This window comes from Fragaria vesca, linkage group LG2 (assembly GCF_000184155.1).
Source record: "Fragaria vesca subsp. vesca linkage group LG2, FraVesHawaii_1.0, whole genome shotgun sequence".
NCBI lineage: Eukaryota > Viridiplantae > Streptophyta > Magnoliopsida > Rosales > Rosaceae > Fragaria > Fragaria vesca.
The window spans coordinates 728,838-750,984 of record NC_020492.1 but is presented as its reverse complement, the minus strand read 5'-3'; the positions used below and the strand labels follow the sequence as shown (position 1 = coordinate 750,984).

The following is a 22,147-nucleotide window of genomic DNA, read 5'->3' as shown; positions in this document are numbered from 1 at the left end:
TCTAGTACAAGAATTGTGCTATAACTTTTTTAATTTTTGTTTCGAATTGTTATGCTTTTTCTATTTTCATACATTTGTCGGTAACCAAACCCAACGGTGCTGGAGAAATGTGTTTTTCCATTTATTGATTTTTGAATAATTTCGTGATTTTTGAAGTTGAATAAGGATAATTGAATTTTCAGACTATATTTCAAATATTCAGGTATGGATTTAAGGCCAATTGCTAAATGTCAATTGTGTTTTACCTGTGGCACAGGTTTTGAGGGATTTTATGGTAGTGATGAGAGAAGAGAGAGGAAGTCTGATTTTGAGAACTCCGAGGATGAGCGGAGGACTAGAATCGGGACTCTGAAGAAGAAGGCCATAAATGCATCCACTAAATTTAAACATTCTCTCAAGAAGAAGGGTAGTAGAAGAAAAAGTGATGGCAGAGTCAGCTCTGTTTCTATCGAAGATGTCCGCGATGTTGAAGAGCTACAGGCTGTTGATGCGTTTCGACAATCACTCATTTTGGATGAATTGCTGCCAGACAAACACGATGACTATCATATGATGTTGAGGTACCCACCTTTTTTCTTGCTTTGGATCAATATGCATGCATACACATACTGGTTGGGCATAATACTTGGGGGCTGTGCTCTGGACTTATACACACTCATGCTGCTCCGCATTTGTTATTAAATTATGCTTGTGTGTTGCTACGTCTGGAGTATGTTTCTTACTGTCTTGCCTATGGTGTCATGAAGTGAGCTTGCAGTAACATGATCTGCCCCGATTAAATATTATGTCTTACTTTCAGGTTCTTGAAAGCAAGGAAATTCGACGTTGAAAAAGCAAAGCATATGTGGGCAGATATGCTTCAATGGAGAAAGGAGTTTGGTTCCGACACTATTATGGAGGTAGTGGCAGCTTAACTATTTGTTTGGTTATTCATTGCCTGACTACTATGTTTCCACTTCTCATTTACCATGTTAATTTTTCTTTCAGGATTTTGAGTTCAAAGAATTGGATGATGTGCTTAACTATTATCCTCATGGGCATCATGGTGTGGATAAGGAGGGTAGACCAGTTTATATTGAAAGGTTAGGGAAAGTAGATCCCAACAAGCTAATGCAAGTTACCACTATGGATCGCTATGTGAAATACCATGTTCAGGAGTTCGAGAAAAGCTTTGCAATAAAGTTTCCAGCATGTACTATTGCTGCAAAGAGGCACATAGATTCAAGCACTACAATCTTAGATGTTCAAGGCGTGGTATGTAACCTGTAATCAACCATTACTAAGCTTATTCTCTACAACTAGCAACATCTAATTGTTATGGTTGTTTTAATTTTTCAAGGGCTTCAAGAATTTTACAAAGTCTGCGCGAGAACTAATTATGCGGTTGCAGAAGGTTGATGGTGATAACTATCCTGAGGTACAGAACTTAATTCTTTGGACATCAATTAATATGTACTTTTTTAAAAGGTATATATTTCTTATATATATTAGAAACTAAATGTTACCTGAACTTACATCTGTTCTCGATTGGCACAGACTCTCTGTCAAATGTTCATCATTAATGCTGGTCCTGGGTTCAGGCTTCTGTGGAACACTGTGAAGACTTTTCTCGATCCTAAAACAACATCAAAGATTCATGTATGTACAAACAAGTCCTCCTACTGGAGCTATCGGAATTTACACTTAAGGTTCATTGCAATGTCAAGTTATTTACAGTTCTTTTTTCTTTTCATACAACAATGCAGGTTCTTGGAAACAAATACCAAAGCAAATTACTTGAGATAATTGATGCCAGGTGAGATGGAAGCAGTGTACTTTACTTTCTTTGGGGTACATGATGATATTCTGTGCTTTGTTTATGCACATGCATACACATGTTGGTGTATAATGTTCTTAACACTCCTGCATACACACAAACATACATGCACTACACATTCTGGTGTATAATGTTCTTCACACTCTTGGGCACTACAAAAATTTTGTGAATTTCTCTGATGGTTAATATGCTTGCTGTTTTTATAGCTTACTGAAAGTTCTACAATATTTGCAGTGAGTTGCCAGATTTTCTGGGTGGAAGCTGTACCTGTGCAGATCAGGGAGGTTGCCTTCGCTCTGATAAGGGGCCCTGGAAAAACCCTGACATCTTGAAGGTTATATCTCACCCTCCACATTATTATTATTAATATTTTTTTATTTTTTATTAAGGGTTCTTAATCTTGGATGTTGTTTGTAAGAATATATAGTGTAGTCACATTTGCTTGTTATTCATATTTGTTATGTGCCTTGTATATTGCAGATGGTTCTTAGTGGTGAAGCACGCCGCGCAAGGCAGGTTGTTAAAGTCTTAAACAGTGAGGGAAAGTTTCTTGCTTATGCTAAGCCACACTACCCAATGGTATAACTTTTGTAGCTTTCAGAGTTTACATATTTAATATTGAGATTATGCTTGTATCAGAAGTTTTACATACTTTTCTTGGGGGTTATGTACTGAAGCAGGTAAAGGGTAGTGATACATCTACAGCTGAGTCAGGATCTGAAGCAGAGGATATTGCATCCCCAAAAGCTTTGAAGAACTATTCACATCTTCGATTGACTCCTGTTCGAGAAGAGGTAGGTTAACCTTTTAGAATGCTTAATATATGCATTTATGTTAATGGCAGTCGAAGACATATTTTCACCAATCAAAGGGAAGAAGAAACTATGCGTACTGGTAGTAATTTGGTTCATCTCTTTGAGAGTTCTACATGAGAAGGGGAAAAGAGGAATATGGATTACTTAGGAAGGATGCAAATTGTGCCTTTTTCCCTGGAGAATTACTGTGGGCAATTTGATAAAAAGAAATATGTAGTGGATAAAAGTTTATAGGCGAGGATGAAATTTTGACAGAGTCGAGTAAATGTCCTTGGAATGATATTTTACTGCCCTTTTCTTTTCTTCTACACATGCAGTTGTGTGGAAAACATTACTGGGTTTAAGGAGAATATTTGGATTTGTGGCCATGTATTTTATGGCATAGACCGAGGCAGGGATATGTGATCTTTGGTTATTTTGCTTGAACTGGTTGCAAATTCAGGGCTGTTTAATCAATCAGACAGTTGATATATCCAAGTACTAAGTTGTAAACTGGAAACTTAATACTCTCTGTATTGATGGTTGTGCACATATGACAACAGTTTATGCCCATTCTCATGTGCTATTAATGACTTGCAGGCTAAGGTTGTAGGCAAGGCAAGCTGCGCTGGAAGCTTCTCAGGTTATGATGAGTATGTTCCTATGGTTGACAAAGCTGTTGATGCTGGTTGGAAAAAACAAGCTTCCCTGCAGAAAGCGCATTCTCCCAAAGGTCAGCAAGTCTACCTAGTATTTACTGTCTGTATATAACATTTTTGTGTTGTATTTATTTTTATGCCAAGAGCTAGTGGAAAGTTAAAGAGAAAAGATGAAAGAAAAAAGGAAAGAAATACAATTCTTACTTTAGTTAGTGTAGCATAGTTCATCTGATAATTCAAAACTCAGTCCCAGGTGAATGAAAAGTAATGACTTTTTTTTCCAGCTGCTAAGAATATTCTTTTACTGCACATCTTTTTTAGAAATCAGAACTTTTGGTAATGTGACTGGCTTTCACTGATGTGCCTTCCCCTTGTTATTTAGCTTATATAGATGTTTAGTTGTAAGGAAATTCCCTCTCATTCTTATACGTCCTTATTTGATTGAATTACTACAACCTTGCTTCTCTTTCCTCTTTCTTGTAAAAATTGTTCAAACCAAGAAAATTGATCATCTTTTTCGATTCAGGAACAGTTCCGGTACCTAACATCCCAAAAGATCCAGAAGGAATTCAAGCTCGGATTTTGGTAGCGGTTATGGCCTTCTTCGTGACTTTTCTCACTCTCTTCCGCTCAGTTGCTTCCCATGTAACTAGGAAGCTTCCCGACACATTGGCTAATAAAGAACAAAATGTTACTGAACCCACTGTTGACGCAACAAATAAGGAAGAGTGCCGTCCTCCTTCACCAACATCACCATTTGCAGGTGCAGATCTTCTTCCTACCGTACTGAAGAAATTGGCTGAGCTTGAAGAGAAAGTTGATACGCTCCAATCTAAACCATCTGAGATGCCTTATGAGAAAGAGGAATTGCTGAATGCTGCTGTTTGTCGTGTGGATGCCTTGGAAGCAGAGTTAATTGCTACTAAAAAGGTATGGGTATTTTATTAATGGTAATGGATATTGAACATTTTCCTTATTTGGGATGTGAAAATATGTAAACCTAGGTTGATTGAAGCATAAGTAGAAGAGAATGGAGGGAATTAAAAATATATACTCGATATAGGAATGGGAAGTAACTGATACTAAATTGCATTGGCTGGTCAGTGTTTCTTTAAAAAAACTTAAAAAAGTCTGCATTTTGGCATTTGACAAGCGTTAGTTGCTAGTTGAGCTGGCCACATGTGTTTGGTGTCTCATTGTGCATATTTTAAGGTCGTCAATGTTTCTTGGTTGCATCACTGGACTATTAATTAAAATGATATATATGCTGTTTCCTTTGAGCAGGCTCTCCATGAAGCTTTAATGAGGCAAGAAGAGTTGCTGGCTTATATTGACAGGCAAGAAGAAGCCAAATTCCGGGTAGGTTGACTGCGAAGTCTATGTAGAGAGGTTTATTTATTTTACATTTTCATGGGTTTGAGTTTGAGACATTTATTTATTTCATTCTTTTTGGCTGTGTTGGTCATCAGAAAAAGAAGTTTTGCTGGTTTTAAGTGTTGCTGAGGAAGAGAGACCACAAAAGAGGATCTGCTAGACCTAAAGCTGTTTCTCAAATATGTGATCTCAATACTAGTGTATGACTCGACAGTTGACGAACCAACCTTCGATCCTGTAGTTGATATACCATCTGAAATGATGCCAGTGTCTATTGAGAACACATTCGGAAATGTCCATCTGACTTTATCGTAAAGGATGTTGTGCAGTTTGGTTTACTTATAAACTTACACAGGGAGGGTATGTTGAAAACAGTAATTGGAGTCATAAAACCTCCGGTGCTTTAGAAAAATATTGCAATGTTCATAACGACTAGAGAAATTGTTCACTTATCTGAGAAATCCAAATCTGATTATTTGGCTGCGTGGGCTAATTTCAAAGGATGAACAATGCCATGAAATGTTGACCTTAAATCATAGAAAGAAACTGATCACTTATCTTAGAAAACCAAATTGCATTATTTGACAGTGCCCAGCAATGTTGACCTGACCAGCGTTAAATCAAACAAGTCTAACGTGCTAAGCTGCCAATAAATATTTGGTCGGGTCAGACATGTTCACCTGGTCAGTCTCGTTGCTGCGATTCTCTGCCAACGAGAATTCCACTAGACTACTAGAACTAGAGGGAAGGTACACAAGGTGCTTGGGGTTACTGTCAATTTCTTTTTACCGCCGTATTGTTATTTTTGACACTGTTAAGTGACTGTCATTTTCAATGTTGGAGATTAAAATTGTTGATTGTGAGCTCCATCTGTCTCTATATATTTGTTGCCTCGCTTTCTCCGCTCTCAGCCGAAATTTAAGTACTCCCAAAGTCGTCGTCATCACCTTTCTCATCTCCCTCCTCACCCAACCCTCTTACTCCGGTAAGCTCTCTCTCTCTCTAACAAACACACACACGTTGTCTATGAGCATCAGTAGATTCATGTCATATTGCATCTGTTGTATCTCTGATCTGTTGTTAATGTTTCCTATGTTTCGTTGTTGGTCTTATCTATCTGGTTCTGTGTTTGATTCTGGTATACTCTATTACACAAACACTTCTGTTCTTTACTTTTAACTTTCGAAGTATAATTTGTGCCACGAAATCGGTCAAAGTTGCAGTTTTTATATGGTTTTAATTGTAAAGATACATGCTTTGAGCTGAGAATTTGATTCCGGAAAGAAACCCAAGTTGTATTATAGTGACCCTGTGACCTTTGCCTTTGATTTTTCATGTGCCTTTGTTTGGTCATGTAATGTTTCAAACTTTCAATTGGCACGAAATAAAGTCTTGGATTTTTTTTTTTACCATCGATCTGGTAGTCCTGTTTTCTGGCTTGTGATGCTTTCGTTGATTGGGCAAATCAAATTGGTTTTCATCTGATTAGCTATGGGTAAATTGTTAGGTGCTGTCAGGTTAGTGCTCATAATAAACTACAGTTTCAGATTTGTCTTCTAATCGGTTAATGGCCATATAATCCCAAAATTTGGTTAAAAGCTATTTGTTTTTTCATCCCTTGATTTTTCTCACATTACTGTTTGACTTCATTAATTTTTCTGTGTCAAATTTGGTGATAATGTAAAACTTAGAAGTGGTATATGTAATGTGAGTTTATCTGCAGTTCAATGATGCGACTTTGTTGAAAACCAAATTATGTAAATTAATATTTAAAGAAATTTATAACAATGTTGGGTGGCTTTATTGTTCAAATTTTATTGGCTCTACCAGCATAAGCATGGTTTAAACAAATGGGAGGATCATACAAAGTTACTTGCAGTATTAAGAAATTGATTACTTCCCTTGAATTCTTGTTATAGGTATCTTGCAGGTCTCGGTGCTAGATTTAGAGTTTTGTTTGAGGATTATGCAATATGCATAGTTAAAATCACATGTCTTCTTCCTTTTGCCAGTAAAACTTCTAGTTTTAGAAAACTTCTTATAGTATAGTATGAATTAAAGTATCTACATGGTGGTTAAACAAAATGGAGCCTTGAGTGAAGATCAGAGATCTATGAGCTTGCTCTTCTCATAGTGCTCCAGAAATTGATTGCCTTAGCGATTCAAAGAGATGGGTTGGCTTATTTTAGTCATTATCTAAAAATTCAAGAGCAGATGGTCCCCCTTTATTATGGTAATACTTTGGTTATGTGAAGTTGATGCATCACAATGTTCATGAATATCCGGACTAGTTGAATTGGTATTGGACAAGTAAATCTGTGCTGTTTAATATGCCTTCTATAACGGTTATTGGCCACTCACTGTGTCTTTTTGAAAGAGACAGTGATGATTTTTAGTTACTTGTTTCAATTTTGTGCTTTGCTGTGGTTTATGTGTGTCTGTTTGTAGTTATTAAATTTGTTGGGATGTCGGTATATGGATTCAGGTCTAAACATGTCAACCATGACAACTGTGAACGTTCCCTCTCAGTGCATGCTCAGAAATGCACCTAAGACTCGATTCACCAGTTCTATCATTAAGTTCTCATCTCAACTTGGATCTGTGAAGACTGTCTCCAAGTCTTTTGGCTTGAAAGCATCCGCCTCTTCCCAAACATCAATGGCAGTTTACAAGGTTAAGCTGATTGGGCCAGATGGTGAGGAGAACGAATTTGATGCTCCAGATGATGCTTACATCTTGGATTCAGCTGAGAATGCAGGAATTGAGCTGCCCTATTCTTGCAGGGCTGGGGCATGCTCCACCTGTGCAGGAAAGATGGTAGCAGGTACAGTGGACCAGTCTGATGGTTCCTTCCTTGATGACAACCAAACGAAGGAGGGTTATGTGCTGACCTGTGTTTCGTATCCATCCTCAGACTGTGTGATCCACACTCACAAGGAAAGTGATTTGTATTAGGTTGCTTTATTGTTGCAAATTGAGTAGTATTATGAAGTCTTGGTTGGTGGTATCTAGGATGGTTATTGATCTCATTTTGTTTTAAGGCTCTCAAGGACCCTGTTCTGTTCTATGGTGTTTGTTATGGAATTCCCTTTCAGTTTATATATAATGTTACCGCGTAGATTTAAATATGAGATGAACCTGATAGTAATCTTAGAGATGAAACTGATACTTGACAGATTTAGACATGAAACTGATAGTAATCCTAAGGATCCCAATATGAGTGTTTGACTTGACAGTTGACACTGGATCCTGCAGTTGATGTACCATCTGAAATGATGCCCATGTCTCTTGAGAAGACATTAGGAAGTGTCCATTTGAGTTTATCTTAAAGGATGATTTTGGTGCAGTTTGGTTTTTAGTTTTTACTTATAAATTTGCACACAGGGAGCGATATGCTTTGCATTATATAAATACACAGCGTAAAACACTGGAAATTTTGCAAACCAAAGCGGTGCCCAATTTTAGTTAAAATATACACAAACTCTCAAACATAGGCACACTGGAAAATTAATAATGTACAGAAGCCGTAAGTTACAGTACCAAACTAGCAAACATAGACTGAATTTCACAAGCATCCATGGGGCTGACAATCAAAAACACCGCCACCCGCAGCTAACAATGGATGATCAAAGTCATCCAATAGAAGAACTGGAGCTACCACCTTACCATTTAAATGGGTTCTGCAATTGCAATCCATAATACACAAGGTCAAATGATGAACTCTCTATGAAAGACTTTTATCTTGTTAAGCAAGTAATAGGGTATTTAGTCACATACCATTTTAAATTTCTTCTTCTTTTTCTTCTTATCAAGGTAGGCTATAAGCTCATTCTGTCGGACCAGGGCGTCATCAAGTGCCTGCAAAATCAAAACAAAAAGAAAATGCACATGATTATAGGCAGTTTGTCTGAGTTTAGAATTTCCTTATCCGGGTTAAATGCAGTCTCTAATGATAGAATTTAAGAACATCACAATGAATACCTTCTTGGTTGATGAGAGTTCTTGTTCCAGGGCTGCGGCTCGGTTGAGAGCATTGTTCAACATCTCCTCTTTCTCAGGTGGCATGACAGTTGGTTTTTTGCTGAGAACTTTCACTTTCTCCTCCAACTCAGCCATGCGCTTCATCATGTTCATATATGTGTCACTGGAGATGGATGGTGCAGGCAACTGTTTGGCCTTCATCCCCATTCCATTGCAATAAGCAGGGCTTCCATAGAGGGCAGCCTCGGTGAGCTTCCTTGGCATGTTTCGTGTCAATCGGATCATGGTGACAATTCCCATGATGAATGCCATGATTCCAGAAAGCAAGTAATTGCTCAATCCTTCAGAAGATTTGCCCACATTATGCGAGGGGAAGCAATCTGCAGTTTTGAAATATAAACAACGATAATTTGTCTCAGCCTTTTAAACATATGCATTGGTGACCCAGTTACATATTTCTATGTTTTTGGTCTGAAGATTTGACTATATTAATACCTTGACTGTGAGCAAATTTATCATAGTGAGCTGATTTAGTCCATGTAGCATCCACGATCTTGTCAACCATTGGCATCAAATTGTCATACTCATAGTCCTTACTGGATTTTTTGGTGAATGAAACCTGCAAAATAAGAACCAAATGAGCACATTGTATGATACGGGAACAGGCAGCATAGAACAACATGATGTTCAATGCTTTTAAAGGGGATTCAATAACTGAATTTTGATCGATATGAAAAGCATTAAAGTATAAACAGTCACCCTTCATCTGAGTTGCAAGATTTAGAGTATGATGCTAAAAGGAGTAAAAGAAGGGTTTTCAAAGATCTATGTTGCAATAACTAATGCAAAAGTGGTGGAAGTACGGTATGCTTACTTGTTTAGGAACATGAGAGAGTTTCGTATGTTCCATTTGAACTGTTTTTGAGTTGAAAGAATCACATCTCTTCATTGGAGTAGCATAGGAAAAGAAAACAAGAAATAAAAGAAAGTAAGGTAATTGGTCATTTAAACAAGGAAACAAACTCAGACAATATAGTATAGGATAATGAGAGGAGGCTTTAAACGCACAGAGAAAGGAAAACTTGAGCTGGTTTTATTACCTTTGAGTATGACATTTCATCTTCGGAGATTATCTTCTCCTCAATGCCTGATAAAGTTTGTCTTGTGCATTTGCCCTCACCATTGTGAACCATCTGTCTCATCAAAATGACAGAATTTGAGAATCAAGGATAGGTTTAAGAATAAAATTAAAGATGATTCAATAATTGTAAATCACCTTCATTATATCTGGGTCATTCCATGGCCCTTTATCAGAACGCATGCAACCACCCTTATCTGCACAAGTACAAGTGCCACCCAAAAACTCTGGCAGCTCACTGATACCACATAATACAATGTGTTACGAGAAAAAAAAAAGAAAAGAAAAAAAAAAAACAGTTACTAGACAGATAATTGCTACATCGTGAACCAGATGAAGAACTACATGAAAGGAAGTATATTCACCTAGCATCAATTATTTCAAGCAACTTGCTCTGGTATTTGTTTCCAAGAACCTGTTTAGTAATCATCGTCTTGGTTAGCACTTAGCACCACTACTTAACCAAAATCTTTCGAGAAAGCAAAACAAATACTTACATTGATTTTTGCAGTGGTCTTGGGATCAAGGAAAGATTTGACAGTGCTCCACAAAAGCCTAAATCCAGAACCAGCATTAATGATGAACATACGGTTGAGGGTCTACAGTAAACAATATATTCAATCAGAGTTGGGAAAATAATAGAACTACTTTTATGCTAGGGAGGCAATCCAACAAGCTATATATTAAACTTGTAAAGATTGGTCGAATACCTCAGGATAATTGTCGCCATCAATCTTCTGAAGGCACTGAATAAGTTCTCTCGCTGATTTGTTGAAATTTTTAAGGCCCTGCACAACAATTATATGAATTAACACTTAGCAATGATTAGCCTTGGATTAATTTGGTATCTTTAATTCATTGATTGAAGTCTTATATTAAAAGAAAACGTATACACTTACCACTCCTTGTACATCAAGAATAGTGGTGCTCTGATCAATGTGCTTCTTTGCTGCAATGGAACACGCAGGGAATTTATGGGCGAAGGTCCTCTCAAACTCCCTTACATGGAATTTCACATAACGGTCCATTGTTGTGACTTGCATCATTTTGGTTGAATCCACTTGACCAAGTCTCTCAATGTAGACAGGTCTTCCATCCTTGTCAACTCCATGATGGCCTTGGGGATAGTAGTTCAAAACCTCATCAATTTCCTTGTATTCAAATTCCTTAACAAAATAATAATCGGAAAAAGTTCAGGCACAGAGATTGTAGCAAGCCAAAGGAAAAGATCTCCACTGGATGGAAAGGTTCAAGATAAGCATTGTGCAATACCTCCATAATAGTGTCGGCACCAAATTCCTTCCTCCACTGAAGCATATCAGTCCACATTTGCTTTGCTTTCTCAATATCAAATTTTCTGGCCCTTAAAAATCTGTACCATCATACATGAAAATAACAGTTGAATCATGATCAGATAACAGAAACAAAATCATCAGTTGCTGCAAAATACGAAATTACCCAAATAAGTAACCTTAGCATCATATGATGATCATCATGTTTTGAGGGTAGTAGTTCTTCCAAGATAAGTGCTTGGCGGAATGCGTCCACTGCCTGTAACTCCTCCGCATTAATGTTGTCCTCAATAGGGACAGACATTACCTTACTGTTCCTTCGACCCTTCTTTGTAAAGGAATGCCTAAACTTGGTGGAGGCATTGATTGCCTTCTGCTTAAGAGCACCAAGCCTTGTTTTCCTTTCCTCCTCAGAAGTTTCTTCAGGGACTGCACATGAATATGAATCAACTCACAATCTCACAATCAGAATTCAGAAGAGTAAACTTTTTTTTCTCTTTTGCCTAAGAATAAGAACAGATTAATACAGCATTTCCTCCTATACATGGTAAATGAAAATGCAATCAAATTTAGGCATAATTGCCAATTTGCTACCATAGCTTTCACCTTGGTGTCAATTTGCTACCCTTCCATCATATTTGCTACTATAGAGTTTTAAGATTAACCAATTTACTTATCGAAATTTCAATATCGACCAACTTTAAGCTTCGATTTTAAGAATTAATTCATATTTGGATGAAGAAATGAATAAATTAAAATGACAAAAAGGTAGCAAATTGGCTAATTTTGAAAACATAAGGTAGCAAATCGGTATACATAATACTTAGGGCAGCAAATTGGCTAATTATGAAAACCTAAGGTAGCAAATTGGCTGAAATGAAAGCTAGGGTAGCAAATTGACACTAAAATGAAAGCTAGAGTAGAAATTTGGCTAAAAAGCCTACTATTGCATATTGCGTAATAAAACTCAAGGGGTATATTTAGATAGAGAAAGGATTGTTGGTTCCTAATGATTAGATTATTACTTTTGTTTTTCTTTTTTTATGAGAATCTGATTAGATTATTACTTAAACAGAATGGAAACAAAAAAAGTACAAAATTCCCAACACTTGAACTATTCATCCAATGATCCAAAACAAACTTGAAAGATCAAACAAAAGAATCCAGTGCTTATAACACCTGTAATGAAGACAGAAATTAAGATGGGATTTGTAATGAGCTTATACCAGGTTTAAGGTGTCGGTCAAGAGGTCCAGACATAGTGTCACACATGATTATTGATCTTGCAAGGTCGCTCTATTGATTAGAGACCGCAAAAAGGATAGGAGAGACTCAATCAGTCATATGTGCTCAAACTAGAGCCCTCAAGCGATATATGTACCTACACCCTTTAACCTGGTTCACCAAAACACATAATCAGAGAAAACCAGAACATTTCGAAATACCCAGAAAGAACATGAAGCAGCAACAGAACACAAAGACTGAGGGAAGAAGGAGAAGAAGAAATCAAAGCAAGACTTGGGTATTGCAGAAAATACCTTTTGACAAGAATGTAGGGGGTATAGAGGAGAAAGTGGCAGGCATATATATCAGACCGAATTAATCTCTGGAATGTGGACGGCCAAAAGGACAACGAACGAGGATGACATGACTGATTTAGAAAATAAGGACAGGCAGGAGTTGAGATTTTGTTCGGTTTCCATTGACATGGTCTAGAGTGAAACAGCCTACTTTTTTCGTTATTGGTTTTCTGGTGGTAGAGAAACCATTTCTGCGAAGTGCAAGCCACTCCGTTCAATCCCCCCATTATTTTTTCCCGCACAAGTAACCTAACGGCTCTGCTCTTCCCTTTCCTACGTAAAATAATAGTACTACTTGCATACATACTCATTTCATCATTTCCTTTCCAAGTCAAACTGTGTGTTAGGATGGAGGAAACAAAGATGATATTTATTTGAGAGTAATGAAATTCTTAATGTCTAGTTTTTTGGATGAAGAAATCAAGACATGTCTGACGGAATAGCTAAATTCGATTTTTAGATATACGACTGTCTTTGACTAACTATATTGAGCTAAAATACCTAGCTAGTCAAAAAAACATTTGTTATGGCTAAATTAAATCTAACTTTAGCTAAAATGACTAATTATATATATTTAGCTTATGAATCATGAATAGCTAAAGCAAAAGCTCCAATTAAAGATGTCGCGAGCTCTCCTCTCTATTGCTTGGTGACGACAGACCCTAGCCCTTGCCCCTTGGGTTAGGTAGGGCAGGAGACGTCTTGTACTGATAGGAGTGCATTGCTAGAATTAGGCACCGACGGCAAGCCTGACGTTTCTCGTCCGGAAGAGGCAAGGGAAACGCCTGTATAGTTAGGTTTGGCAGCGAGGTCTCAGGTCTGGATCTGGGCTAAGAATAGTTTGGGCTTTGCTTGGGTCTGGGTTTGTGAGGAGTTTTGAATTCATGGATGACCCTAACTCCAAGGGCGAACAGAAGACTTAGGCCTTAGGCTGTTTATTGAAGAATGGTGAATGGGCCAGTACACTGTACAACAAGCTTTGTGCAGTATGGTTGTGTTGAAGATTAGTTCTAATTGAACTAATATAGTTCATGTTGACTTAGAGAATGTGAATAGAGGTGTGGGGTTGCTATTGTGTGTGACAGCTTCTTTAATGAGTTGTGTGATGTGTTGCTGCTGCTGGTCTCCCCTTTTACAGCAACATGGTGTGCCACAACTGGTCTTCTCTAATTATATTTTTAGCTTCTCTTATAGGATTCTCACATAGCTCTATATATACAGACCCTTAAAACTTGTAAATGCATCAAGAAATATAGAGGAAAATTCTCTAACCTCTACTACCTTTTCCTGTTCTTAATTTCTTTATGGTATTAGAGTATGAATTTTAGTGTCGTGTTTCTACTTATCTTTTGTTTTGTTGAATTGTGTTTTCTTCTTCAGTTTTTATAATGGATGAAGAGGTCTTCCGCCACCAATGTTAATGTTAATCCTTTTGGATATGATACTAAAAATGTGTGTAGTAATTCTGAGGTTGAGGGAAATCCCAACCAACATTTGTGTTTAGCCTTCTTGACTGATATAAGTACATTCTTTGGTGTAGAGCTGTCACTTTAGCTCTTGGTGGCAAATCCAAACTTGGATTTGTCAATGGTGTTAGTCCCATGCCAGCTGTTGATGCACCAAATTATGATGCTTGGTTGTGCAAAGACCAATTGATCCTGTCTTGGCTTCTTAATTCCATGGAACCTAAGATTTCTGAGATCTTCAACTACTCAGAATCTTCTATGCAAAGCAGGTCAAAGAAATGTATGGAAACAATTAATGTTGCTCGAGTCTTTCAACTCAAGAAAGATATTTCTTTGTTTGACTAGGAGGAGAAGTCTTTTGTTCAATACCTCAGGAGTTTGACATGTATGTGGAATGAGTTTGATATTTACATACCTCATACTATTGATGAAACTATTCTTGCTAAAAGAGCAGAAGAAGATAAAATCTTCCAACTACTTGAAAATTTGATTCAGATTATGAGGACTTGAGAAGTCATATCCTCATGAACTCAGAGTTGCCCTCTTTCAAAAGTGTGTGTGCAACAGTCCAAAGAAAAAAATGAGGAGGAAAGTGATGAACTCAGATGCCAACACCAACCTTGCAGACTTAAAAGCTTATTTCTCAGACCACAAGTTCACTGAAGGAAAAATTTACAAGGGAAAGCGCCCTGATTTAAAATGCAACTACCGCAACAGAGTTTGGCCACACCAGAGGAAGATGTTAGATTCTGCATCCAGAGTTGAAACTAAAGTTTCAAAGAGAAAGAGAGAACAAGAACACAGTGAAAAGATGGAGCAACAATTCTCACAAAGCAAATCTTGTTGGTGTTGATATTGCTTCTTCTTCTTCTTCTTCTTCTTCTTCTTCTTAATCTGGGGGTAATTTAGACTTTACAACCAATTTATCTACTTTGATCAATGAGTTTGCAGTTTACTTACAACAAAGACAAGGGGAAAATGAGAAACAACCTAGTGCGAACCAACATACTACATTGTTGGGAAACTTTGCGGGCTTTCTTGCTGATTCTGAAACTGTGAATGATGATGATATCTCATGTATTCTCAATAACTGCACATGATGTGAATATTGAGCATGACTATTGGATTATAGATTCTGATCACATAACTAATGAAATCAAAAACTTGCATAACTTTGAAAAATTATCATCTCATGCAGGGGCGGAACCACTTTCAGGCCCGACGTGGTCTGGACCCCCCCTAAGTTTTGACAAGTCTCTCAATTTAGTGTGTTGCAACTGATCAAATCTATCTGATATTAGTTCATTTCTGTATATGAACCCCCCTCAACCAATCTTATGCTACCACGTTTCCCACTTGATAGGTAAGAGAACAAAAAAGAAAAGATCAAACATGGCTACTATTTTATATTAATTAATATTTTATTATAGTGAAGTGATAATCACAAATATTTAACAGATAGTACGGAGATATTGATTTTGAATTTTTTGGAGTAAAAACTTTCCTTCAATTTTGTGTCTCTGCATCTCTGATCTCCATCGCGTATGGACTGAAATGGTACAAAGCTAGCTAAAGTATCACAATGTCTTTCACGTTAGCATCTAAATTATTGCTAACATCAACTTTTTACATGATTTATGAGAACTGTTTCACTGTCGTTATTGAAATCAAAATAAAATTTAATTACGAGTTTGTTGATAACAAATGATGTACACAGTGTTACATGCCTTTAACATATAGCTAACTAAAATAATTTAAATCTAGTCCTTTAATCTATTATCAAACTCGGACCCCCCTAAGTGAAAATCCTGACTCCGCCCCTGATCTCATGTGTATGTAGCAAATGACAAGGGTGCTTATGTTTTAGGAAAAGGAAAAATAAATTTTTTGTAAGAAAAAATCAGGTCTGATGCCTTGCATGTTCTTTCCTTTCCATTCCAATTATAATCATTTGGAGAAATTACAAGAACCCTAAATTGTCTAGCCACTTACTCTAATCACAATGTGATTTTTTAGGATATCACCACCTAGAAGAAGATTGGTGAAAGTTTCTTTCTAAATGACCTTTATTATCTGTCTAAGAAGTTTAAGGCCCTTCAAGTTAGCTCATATAGTGTATCAGATAACCATCTATGGCACCGATGCTTAGCTCATCCCTCAGGTGTTGACCATTTTGTTTCGAACCCTGAGTTAAGAAAACAAACATTGTGCCATCTCTCCAAATTTGCTAGATTACCTTTTAACTTGTCTGTGTGTCTAGGGCTAGTAATCCATTTAAATCATCCATTCTGATGATATTTGGGGACCTATTCTAGAATCCTTTGATGGATATAGATATTTTGTAACTTTCATTGATGATTTTACCGGGATTGCATGGCTGTATCTTTTAAAACACAAGAGTGAAACTTTCAGTGTGTTTAAAATTTTTTATCATCTTGTTAGCACTCAATTCTCTTCCAAAATTCAAATTTTGAGATCTGACAATGGCTCAAAATATATGTCTAATAATATTTCTCAATTCTTGAGCTCTAATGGTATTATTTATCAAACAAGTTGTGTTGGTACACCTCAGCAAAATGGAATTGCTGAAAGAAAAAATAGGGACTTACTGGAAAAAACAAGAGCCATAATGTTTCATGCTAATGTTCCTAAAAAGTACTAGTCTCAAGTTGTTCTTATTGCAACATACCTCATAAATAGACTGCCAAGTAGACTTTTGAACTCTAAACCATCATATGAAGTTTTGAAAGACAGAAAAATTGAGCTGTCACACTTAAAGGTATTTGGTTGTGTTTCTTATATGCATATTTGGGCTGCTCATCGAGACAAGCTTGATCCAAGAGCCACAAGATGTGTGTTTTTGGGGTATTCATCCACACATAAGGGCTACAAGTGTTACAATCCATCAACAAGAAAAATGGTTGTGTCCAAGGATATACACTTTGATGAGTCAAACTTATTTTTTTCAGAAAAACTCGATGACAATGGACAGAGGGAGTTTTACAAAGACTTATTCCTTTTACCAACTGTGTGCATTGATAATGAAGTATGTATCAATCCAAGTTTTCCTAGCACAAACTCTGAGCAGGTTGTCATCCAAGAAATTGAAATTGAAGGCAATGATATACAGACAACTCAGTCTGAACCAACTACTTCAGATGAGCAAGTTCAACATGTTCAACTAGTAGCTCCACCTAGGAGAAATCCTATTTGAGTAAGGAATCGTCCTGCCAGGCTGTAAGACTATGTTTCTTACACATCCAAGTATCCCATCAATAATTATGTGAGTTATAAAAAGCTGTCATCTACTCATAATGCTTATTAAGTGCTATTAATGATTTTCATGTGCCTCAAAGTTTAGAAGAAGCAAGTCAGCCTCAAGTTTTGAAACAAGCAATGAAAAACGAGCTTGCTACTCTAAATGAGAATAATAATTGGAGTGTGGAGAAGCTACCTAAAAGGAAGAAAGTTGTAGGAAGCAGGTGGATATACAAAACTAAGTTTAATGCAAATGGGACTATTGAGAGACGTAGGGCTCGTTTGGTCGCTCGTGGATTCACTCAAACCAATTGAGTGGATTACAAGGAAACCTTTGCCCCAGTTGCAAAGATGAACATTGTGAGGGTGCTATTATCTGTTGTTGTTAACCAAATTTGGTTTTTACATCAAATGGATGTAAAGAATGTTTTTTTACATGGAGAACTTCAAGAAGAAGTGTATATGAAGCTCCCTCCTGGTCATTCTCAATTTGATAATTTTGATATGTTGTGCAGACTGCATAAAGCCAGATATGGCTTAAAATAGTCACCTAGAGCATGGTATGCTAAGCTCGGTTCAGTGCTTGAGAAGGTTGGATATTGCAGGAGTAATGCATACTCTTCTTTATTTGTGAGAAATGGAAGTTGTGGAAAGCTAGTGGTTCTTATATATGTGGTTGATCTGGTGATAATAATGACGAGATCATGTCCCTAAAGCAATCTCTTCAAATTAAGTTTGCTATGAATGGTCTTTGTGCTCTCAAATATTTTCTAGGAATTGAAATGGCATCGTCTCACAAGGGTCTCTTTATGTGTCAAAGAAAATATGTTCTTGATCTTCTTGCAGAAGCAAAGGTTTTAGAGTGCAAATCTGCTCGCACTCCTCTTGATAGCAAGCTGCAACTGGATACTGATGGTGATCCTTTCTTCAATTTGAGTTATTATCATAAGTTAGTTGGAAAACTAATTTATCTCACAATTACTCAGCCAAATATTTCATATGCAGTGAGTATTGTCAGCCAATTTATGCATGCTCCAATTGTCTATCATTTGAGCATTGCGAAGCGCATTTTAAGATACCTAATTGATTCAGTTGGAAGAGGGATTATTCGCATAAATAATTGCAATACATGCAAGCATTGTGGGATTTGTAGATGATGATTGGGCTGGAAATGCTCTTAATAGAATAAGCACAACTGGTTTCTGCACATTTGTTAGAGGTAATATTGTCACTTGGAGGAATAAAAAAAACAAAGTGTGGTGGCAAGATCAAGTGCAATAGTTGAATATCGAGCTATGGCTTCAGCATCATGTGAACTTATTTGGCTGAAAGATCTCCTTCTTGATTTAGGATTCCTTCATAATGCAGTAACACTACGCCAATTTTACAATCAGACGACATGGATCATACGATAGAAGTCATTTTTACTATCGTCTGATGAATTTTTACGACAGACATTTAAATATACGTCGTCTGAATGTTACAATACGCAGTCAGTTAAACTTAACGTGTTTATTATACGACAATCATATGTCGTCTTAAAAACAAGCCAAAATGAGTAATAAGATTGTTTGTTTTAAGATGAAACTCTTAAGTCTGTCTCTTCAATTGACATAAATTTATTTATTTTTTGATAAAAAAAAATGGTGGTCGGGTGGGACTACCACTCCGGGGCCGAGAGCACTTGGGTAAGACCCCTCCCCATAAGATTTTTTCACATGCGGATGATCAAACCTGTGACCTCCTTACTAGCAGGAGTATCACAGCAGCGTTCGCCCAACATGCAGGACCAGCCTGCTACCAACTGGACCAAACCTGATGGGTACATTAAATTTTTTTTTGACACAACGTATTGCATTTTTTCGGATAATTGATAGACTTTCTCTCTCCCCGAAAAATTGTTTAAGTTCTCAATTCCCTCGTTCTCAACACAAACTGAAACCTCTCTTCCTCACAAACCAAATTCTCTCCTCTAGATCTCTCCCTCAAGCGAATTAAAATCCCAGCGCCTCAACCCTTCAAACCAAAACTAAGAATGTAGAAGATCTTCATCTCCCATCTCTCTTCGACAAACACAGAAGAATCTCATCCCAATCTCAATCGTGTTTGTGTTGGAGCTGAAATTGTAATTTCGCCGACTTCATCAGTCTATACAAACCAATTGTGTATTGTTGGTAAGCCTTTCGTTTCACTATGACTCAATTTGGAGAATCTATTGGATTCGTATTTTAGTTTTAGGGTTTTATCAGAATCCAGTTTTCTTAGTTTTGAAATCTTCCTTTGAAATTCGATTCAGTTTTGCTGGGTTTTGCGAATTGGGGATGCGAATGGATAATTGTCTTTTCTTTTCAATCTTTGTCTAAGTTCCTTTTTGCGAAATTTTGTATCGAAGTTGATTTAAGGCTTTGTTGGATTGGGGTTTTGCTTGGTTGATATAGAGTTTTGTTGGATTGGGGATTTGCCTGATTTAGGGTTTGCTGATGTTCATATTTGGGGGTGCGGGGCTTTTTGAGATTTTCTAGATGAACAAGTAAGTAATCATATAAAAACCCTCTCAATTGTTGCTAACTGATATTGGCTTCACTTGATATGTTGGTAATATTGAGTCACTAACATTTGTTCTTGTTTTGAAATTGTCCAGATGGAAAACGTGGTCTACTTTCTAGCTGAATTGGGTATGATGGACTACGGTGTCATCCAAGACTTATTCTAAGTCTTTGTTTGGATTTGGTGAACATTGTATTACCTTGTATTACCTGTCCATGCAAAGCAAAGGGATCTATGGCTGTAATGGTGAGTAAGCAATAACAGAATTTACGTTTTCCTTGCTTTTGGAGTTTGGAGTTAGCATTTTTGTTTGCGTAGACATAGAAGCCTGATTCTTATGTACGTACAATACAATTTCGGTAGGAGCTTATATTTCCTTTTCTGCTAATGAACATGATAGTATGTTCTTTCTTTATGGTATTGATTGTATTCAGTTTCTGAATATGTTTGGTTTCCAATGAATGACGTCTTTCTTTGTCGCTAATATAGTGCTTATTGTTGTTATATACTTTGTGATGATTTAAATTTTGACACTTTACAGTTAGAGGTAATAATGAAACATGTGGAGTACGATGAGGAGTTCTCCTCTGTGTTTGATAAGGTGCGCTTGCCTACATAAAGGATATGTTGCAATGCAGTCATTTTAAATTGCTGGAACGTAAATGAATGTGGATAGCTTCTGTTTATGTTGGAATTTGGTTCTTGAGCAATGAGTTAAAAGAGTTTCCCTTGTAAATTGCAGGCCAAGAACCTACTAAAGACTTTCTAGCACATCAGTCTCTGGAATGCAGGTCCCTGAGTGTATCAACAAGCTTGCTGGGTGGGATTAAAATATGGGTATCAACTGGTGATATGAAGCGGACTGTCATCGGTCTTGATTCACCAAATATAAATGCCTTGGAAAAACAAGGGAACAAAGACCTAATTCTGAAGGTATGAATCCTAAAGTAAAATCCATGACATTGTTTGTTTGAACAAAAATGATTCTACCAATGTGTTCTGTTTTTCTGTGCTCTTGGTATGCTTGGCCGTGTTTCCCTGATTAAGAAAAGCATAAAGAATGTAGCCTTGGTTTTGCATCTGTTCTTTTAAAGAATGTAGCAATATTCATGTCATTATTATTATTATCTTTATGTTCTTGGCTATTTTCTTAGCAAGTGAATTTAGATATGAATTACTGCTAGTTCCTTGTCTCATTCGTGTTGTTTTTATTTCTTGAAGGGCTCCAATGTATAATGAGGCTAAGCTGCTCTTCATCATATATATGTGCCAAAGAGAGAATATGTCAAAGAGGGCAGAAATGTATGCTTACTGCATTTATGCTAGGAATTGTTTAGTAATGGATTAGTACATGTGTATAAATGTGTTGCGATGCATGTCTCTTATTAGTATATGTATATGTATTTCTGGAAATAATAACTCTTTTGTAAAAGATTTGGGTTTGTCAATATGAAGGTCAATATGAATGAATTTGTGTTTCTTAAATGTGTTGTGCAAATGTTGTCGGCGTGAGTGAATAGAATATTAAATTTGACATCCAAATCAACATCAAACGACATAATATTGTTGTCCATGATAAAGTCAGATGACACAAAACTGTGAATATATACAAAACTAAATATTCAGACAACATAAATGTGACGTCTGAGCAAATATGAAACGAGGGACAGGTGCATTCATACGTCAAACATGTGATGTTAGAATATATTTGAGACGAGAGACAGATGCAAACATTTGTAGCTTTACTGTCTTCCAACGAAAGTTTACCGTCGTTGTAACGTTTTCTAACGGCAGATTCTTTTTTTGTGTTACGAATCTGGATTAATACAGACGACATTCTGTATGTCGTGTAACGTTTATCAGATGACAGATTGTGTATGTCGACTGAGAGCTTATCAGATGACAGTTTGTTAGACGACACGCACAAAACTAATCAGACGATGGGCAAAGCAAAATTGACATAGTGCAATGTCATTACACTGTCCAGACTGCTATGCACATTGCCTCCAATCCAGTGCTCCATGAATGCACTAAGCACATTGAAATTAATTGTCATTATATCAATAATAAAGTTCAGTCTCAAGTCACTGAAACTATTTACACTAGAACTGAAAATCAGTTAGCTGATATTTTTTCAAAGTCACTTACTTCAGTTCAGTTTCAAAGCATTCTTGGCAAGCTTAGATCAATCAATTTTCTCGATACAGCTTGATGGGGAATATTGAGGTATGGTGAATGAGCT

General features: G+C 36.8%; 3 protein-coding genes and 1 non-coding gene across 4 annotated transcripts in view; 3 read left to right on the top strand and 1 right to left on the bottom strand.

The window, feature by feature from the left end:
* Positions 1–5,122, top strand: part of LOC101312875 — a 5,412-nt gene extending 290 nt beyond the window's left edge. The window contains exons 2-14 of the mRNA XM_004289591.1: positions 257–560; positions 800–899; positions 988–1,254; positions 1,340–1,417; positions 1,537–1,638; positions 1,746–1,795; positions 2,051–2,150; positions 2,297–2,395; positions 2,497–2,610; positions 3,211–3,343; positions 3,796–4,199; positions 4,554–4,628; positions 4,739–5,122. Coding sequence (XP_004289639.1) covers positions 257–560; positions 800–899; positions 988–1,254; positions 1,340–1,417; positions 1,537–1,638; positions 1,746–1,795; positions 2,051–2,150; positions 2,297–2,395; positions 2,497–2,610; positions 3,211–3,343; positions 3,796–4,199; positions 4,554–4,628; positions 4,739–4,762 — 1,850 coding nt within the window. The 3' untranslated portion in view covers positions 4,763–5,122. The remainder of the gene's footprint in view (positions 1–256; positions 561–799; positions 900–987; positions 1,255–1,339; positions 1,418–1,536; positions 1,639–1,745; positions 1,796–2,050; positions 2,151–2,296; positions 2,396–2,496; positions 2,611–3,210; positions 3,344–3,795; positions 4,200–4,553; positions 4,629–4,738) is intronic.
* A 220-nt stretch (positions 5,123–5,342) lies between these two features.
* LOC101312585 (ferredoxin-3, chloroplastic-like) lies at positions 5,343–7,778 on the top strand. The gene is made up of 2 exons (XM_004289590.1): positions 5,343–5,628; positions 7,129–7,778. The coding sequence occupies exons 1-2, from the start codon at positions 5,478–5,480 to the stop codon at positions 7,596–7,598; spliced, it is 621 nt and encodes a 206-aa protein (XP_004289638.1). The 5' UTR covers positions 5,343–5,477; the 3' UTR covers positions 7,599–7,778.
* A 304-nt stretch (positions 7,779–8,082) lies between these two features.
* Positions 8,083–12,326, bottom strand: LOC101312296. Its single transcript, XM_004289589.1, has 14 exons — positions 12,281–12,326; positions 11,234–11,483; positions 11,035–11,134; positions 10,662–10,928; positions 10,473–10,550; positions 10,260–10,361; positions 10,128–10,177; positions 9,901–10,000; positions 9,725–9,817; positions 9,499–9,567; positions 9,120–9,243; positions 8,625–9,004; positions 8,421–8,501; positions 8,083–8,323 (listed from the first exon to the last, which is right to left on the bottom strand). Exons 1-14 carry the CDS (start codon positions 12,324–12,326, stop codon positions 8,306–8,308), a joined length of 1,758 nt encoding a protein of 585 aa, XP_004289637.1. The 3' UTR covers positions 8,083–8,305.
* A 6,969-nt stretch (positions 12,327–19,295) lies between these two features.
* LOC101312008 lies at positions 19,296–21,216 on the top strand. Its single transcript, XR_183874.1, has 4 exons — positions 19,296–19,532; positions 20,000–20,151; positions 20,648–20,838; positions 21,127–21,216. It is a non-coding gene; the product is annotated as an uncharacterized LOC101312008 (transcript).
* Positions 21,217–22,147: the final 931 nt, after the last annotated feature.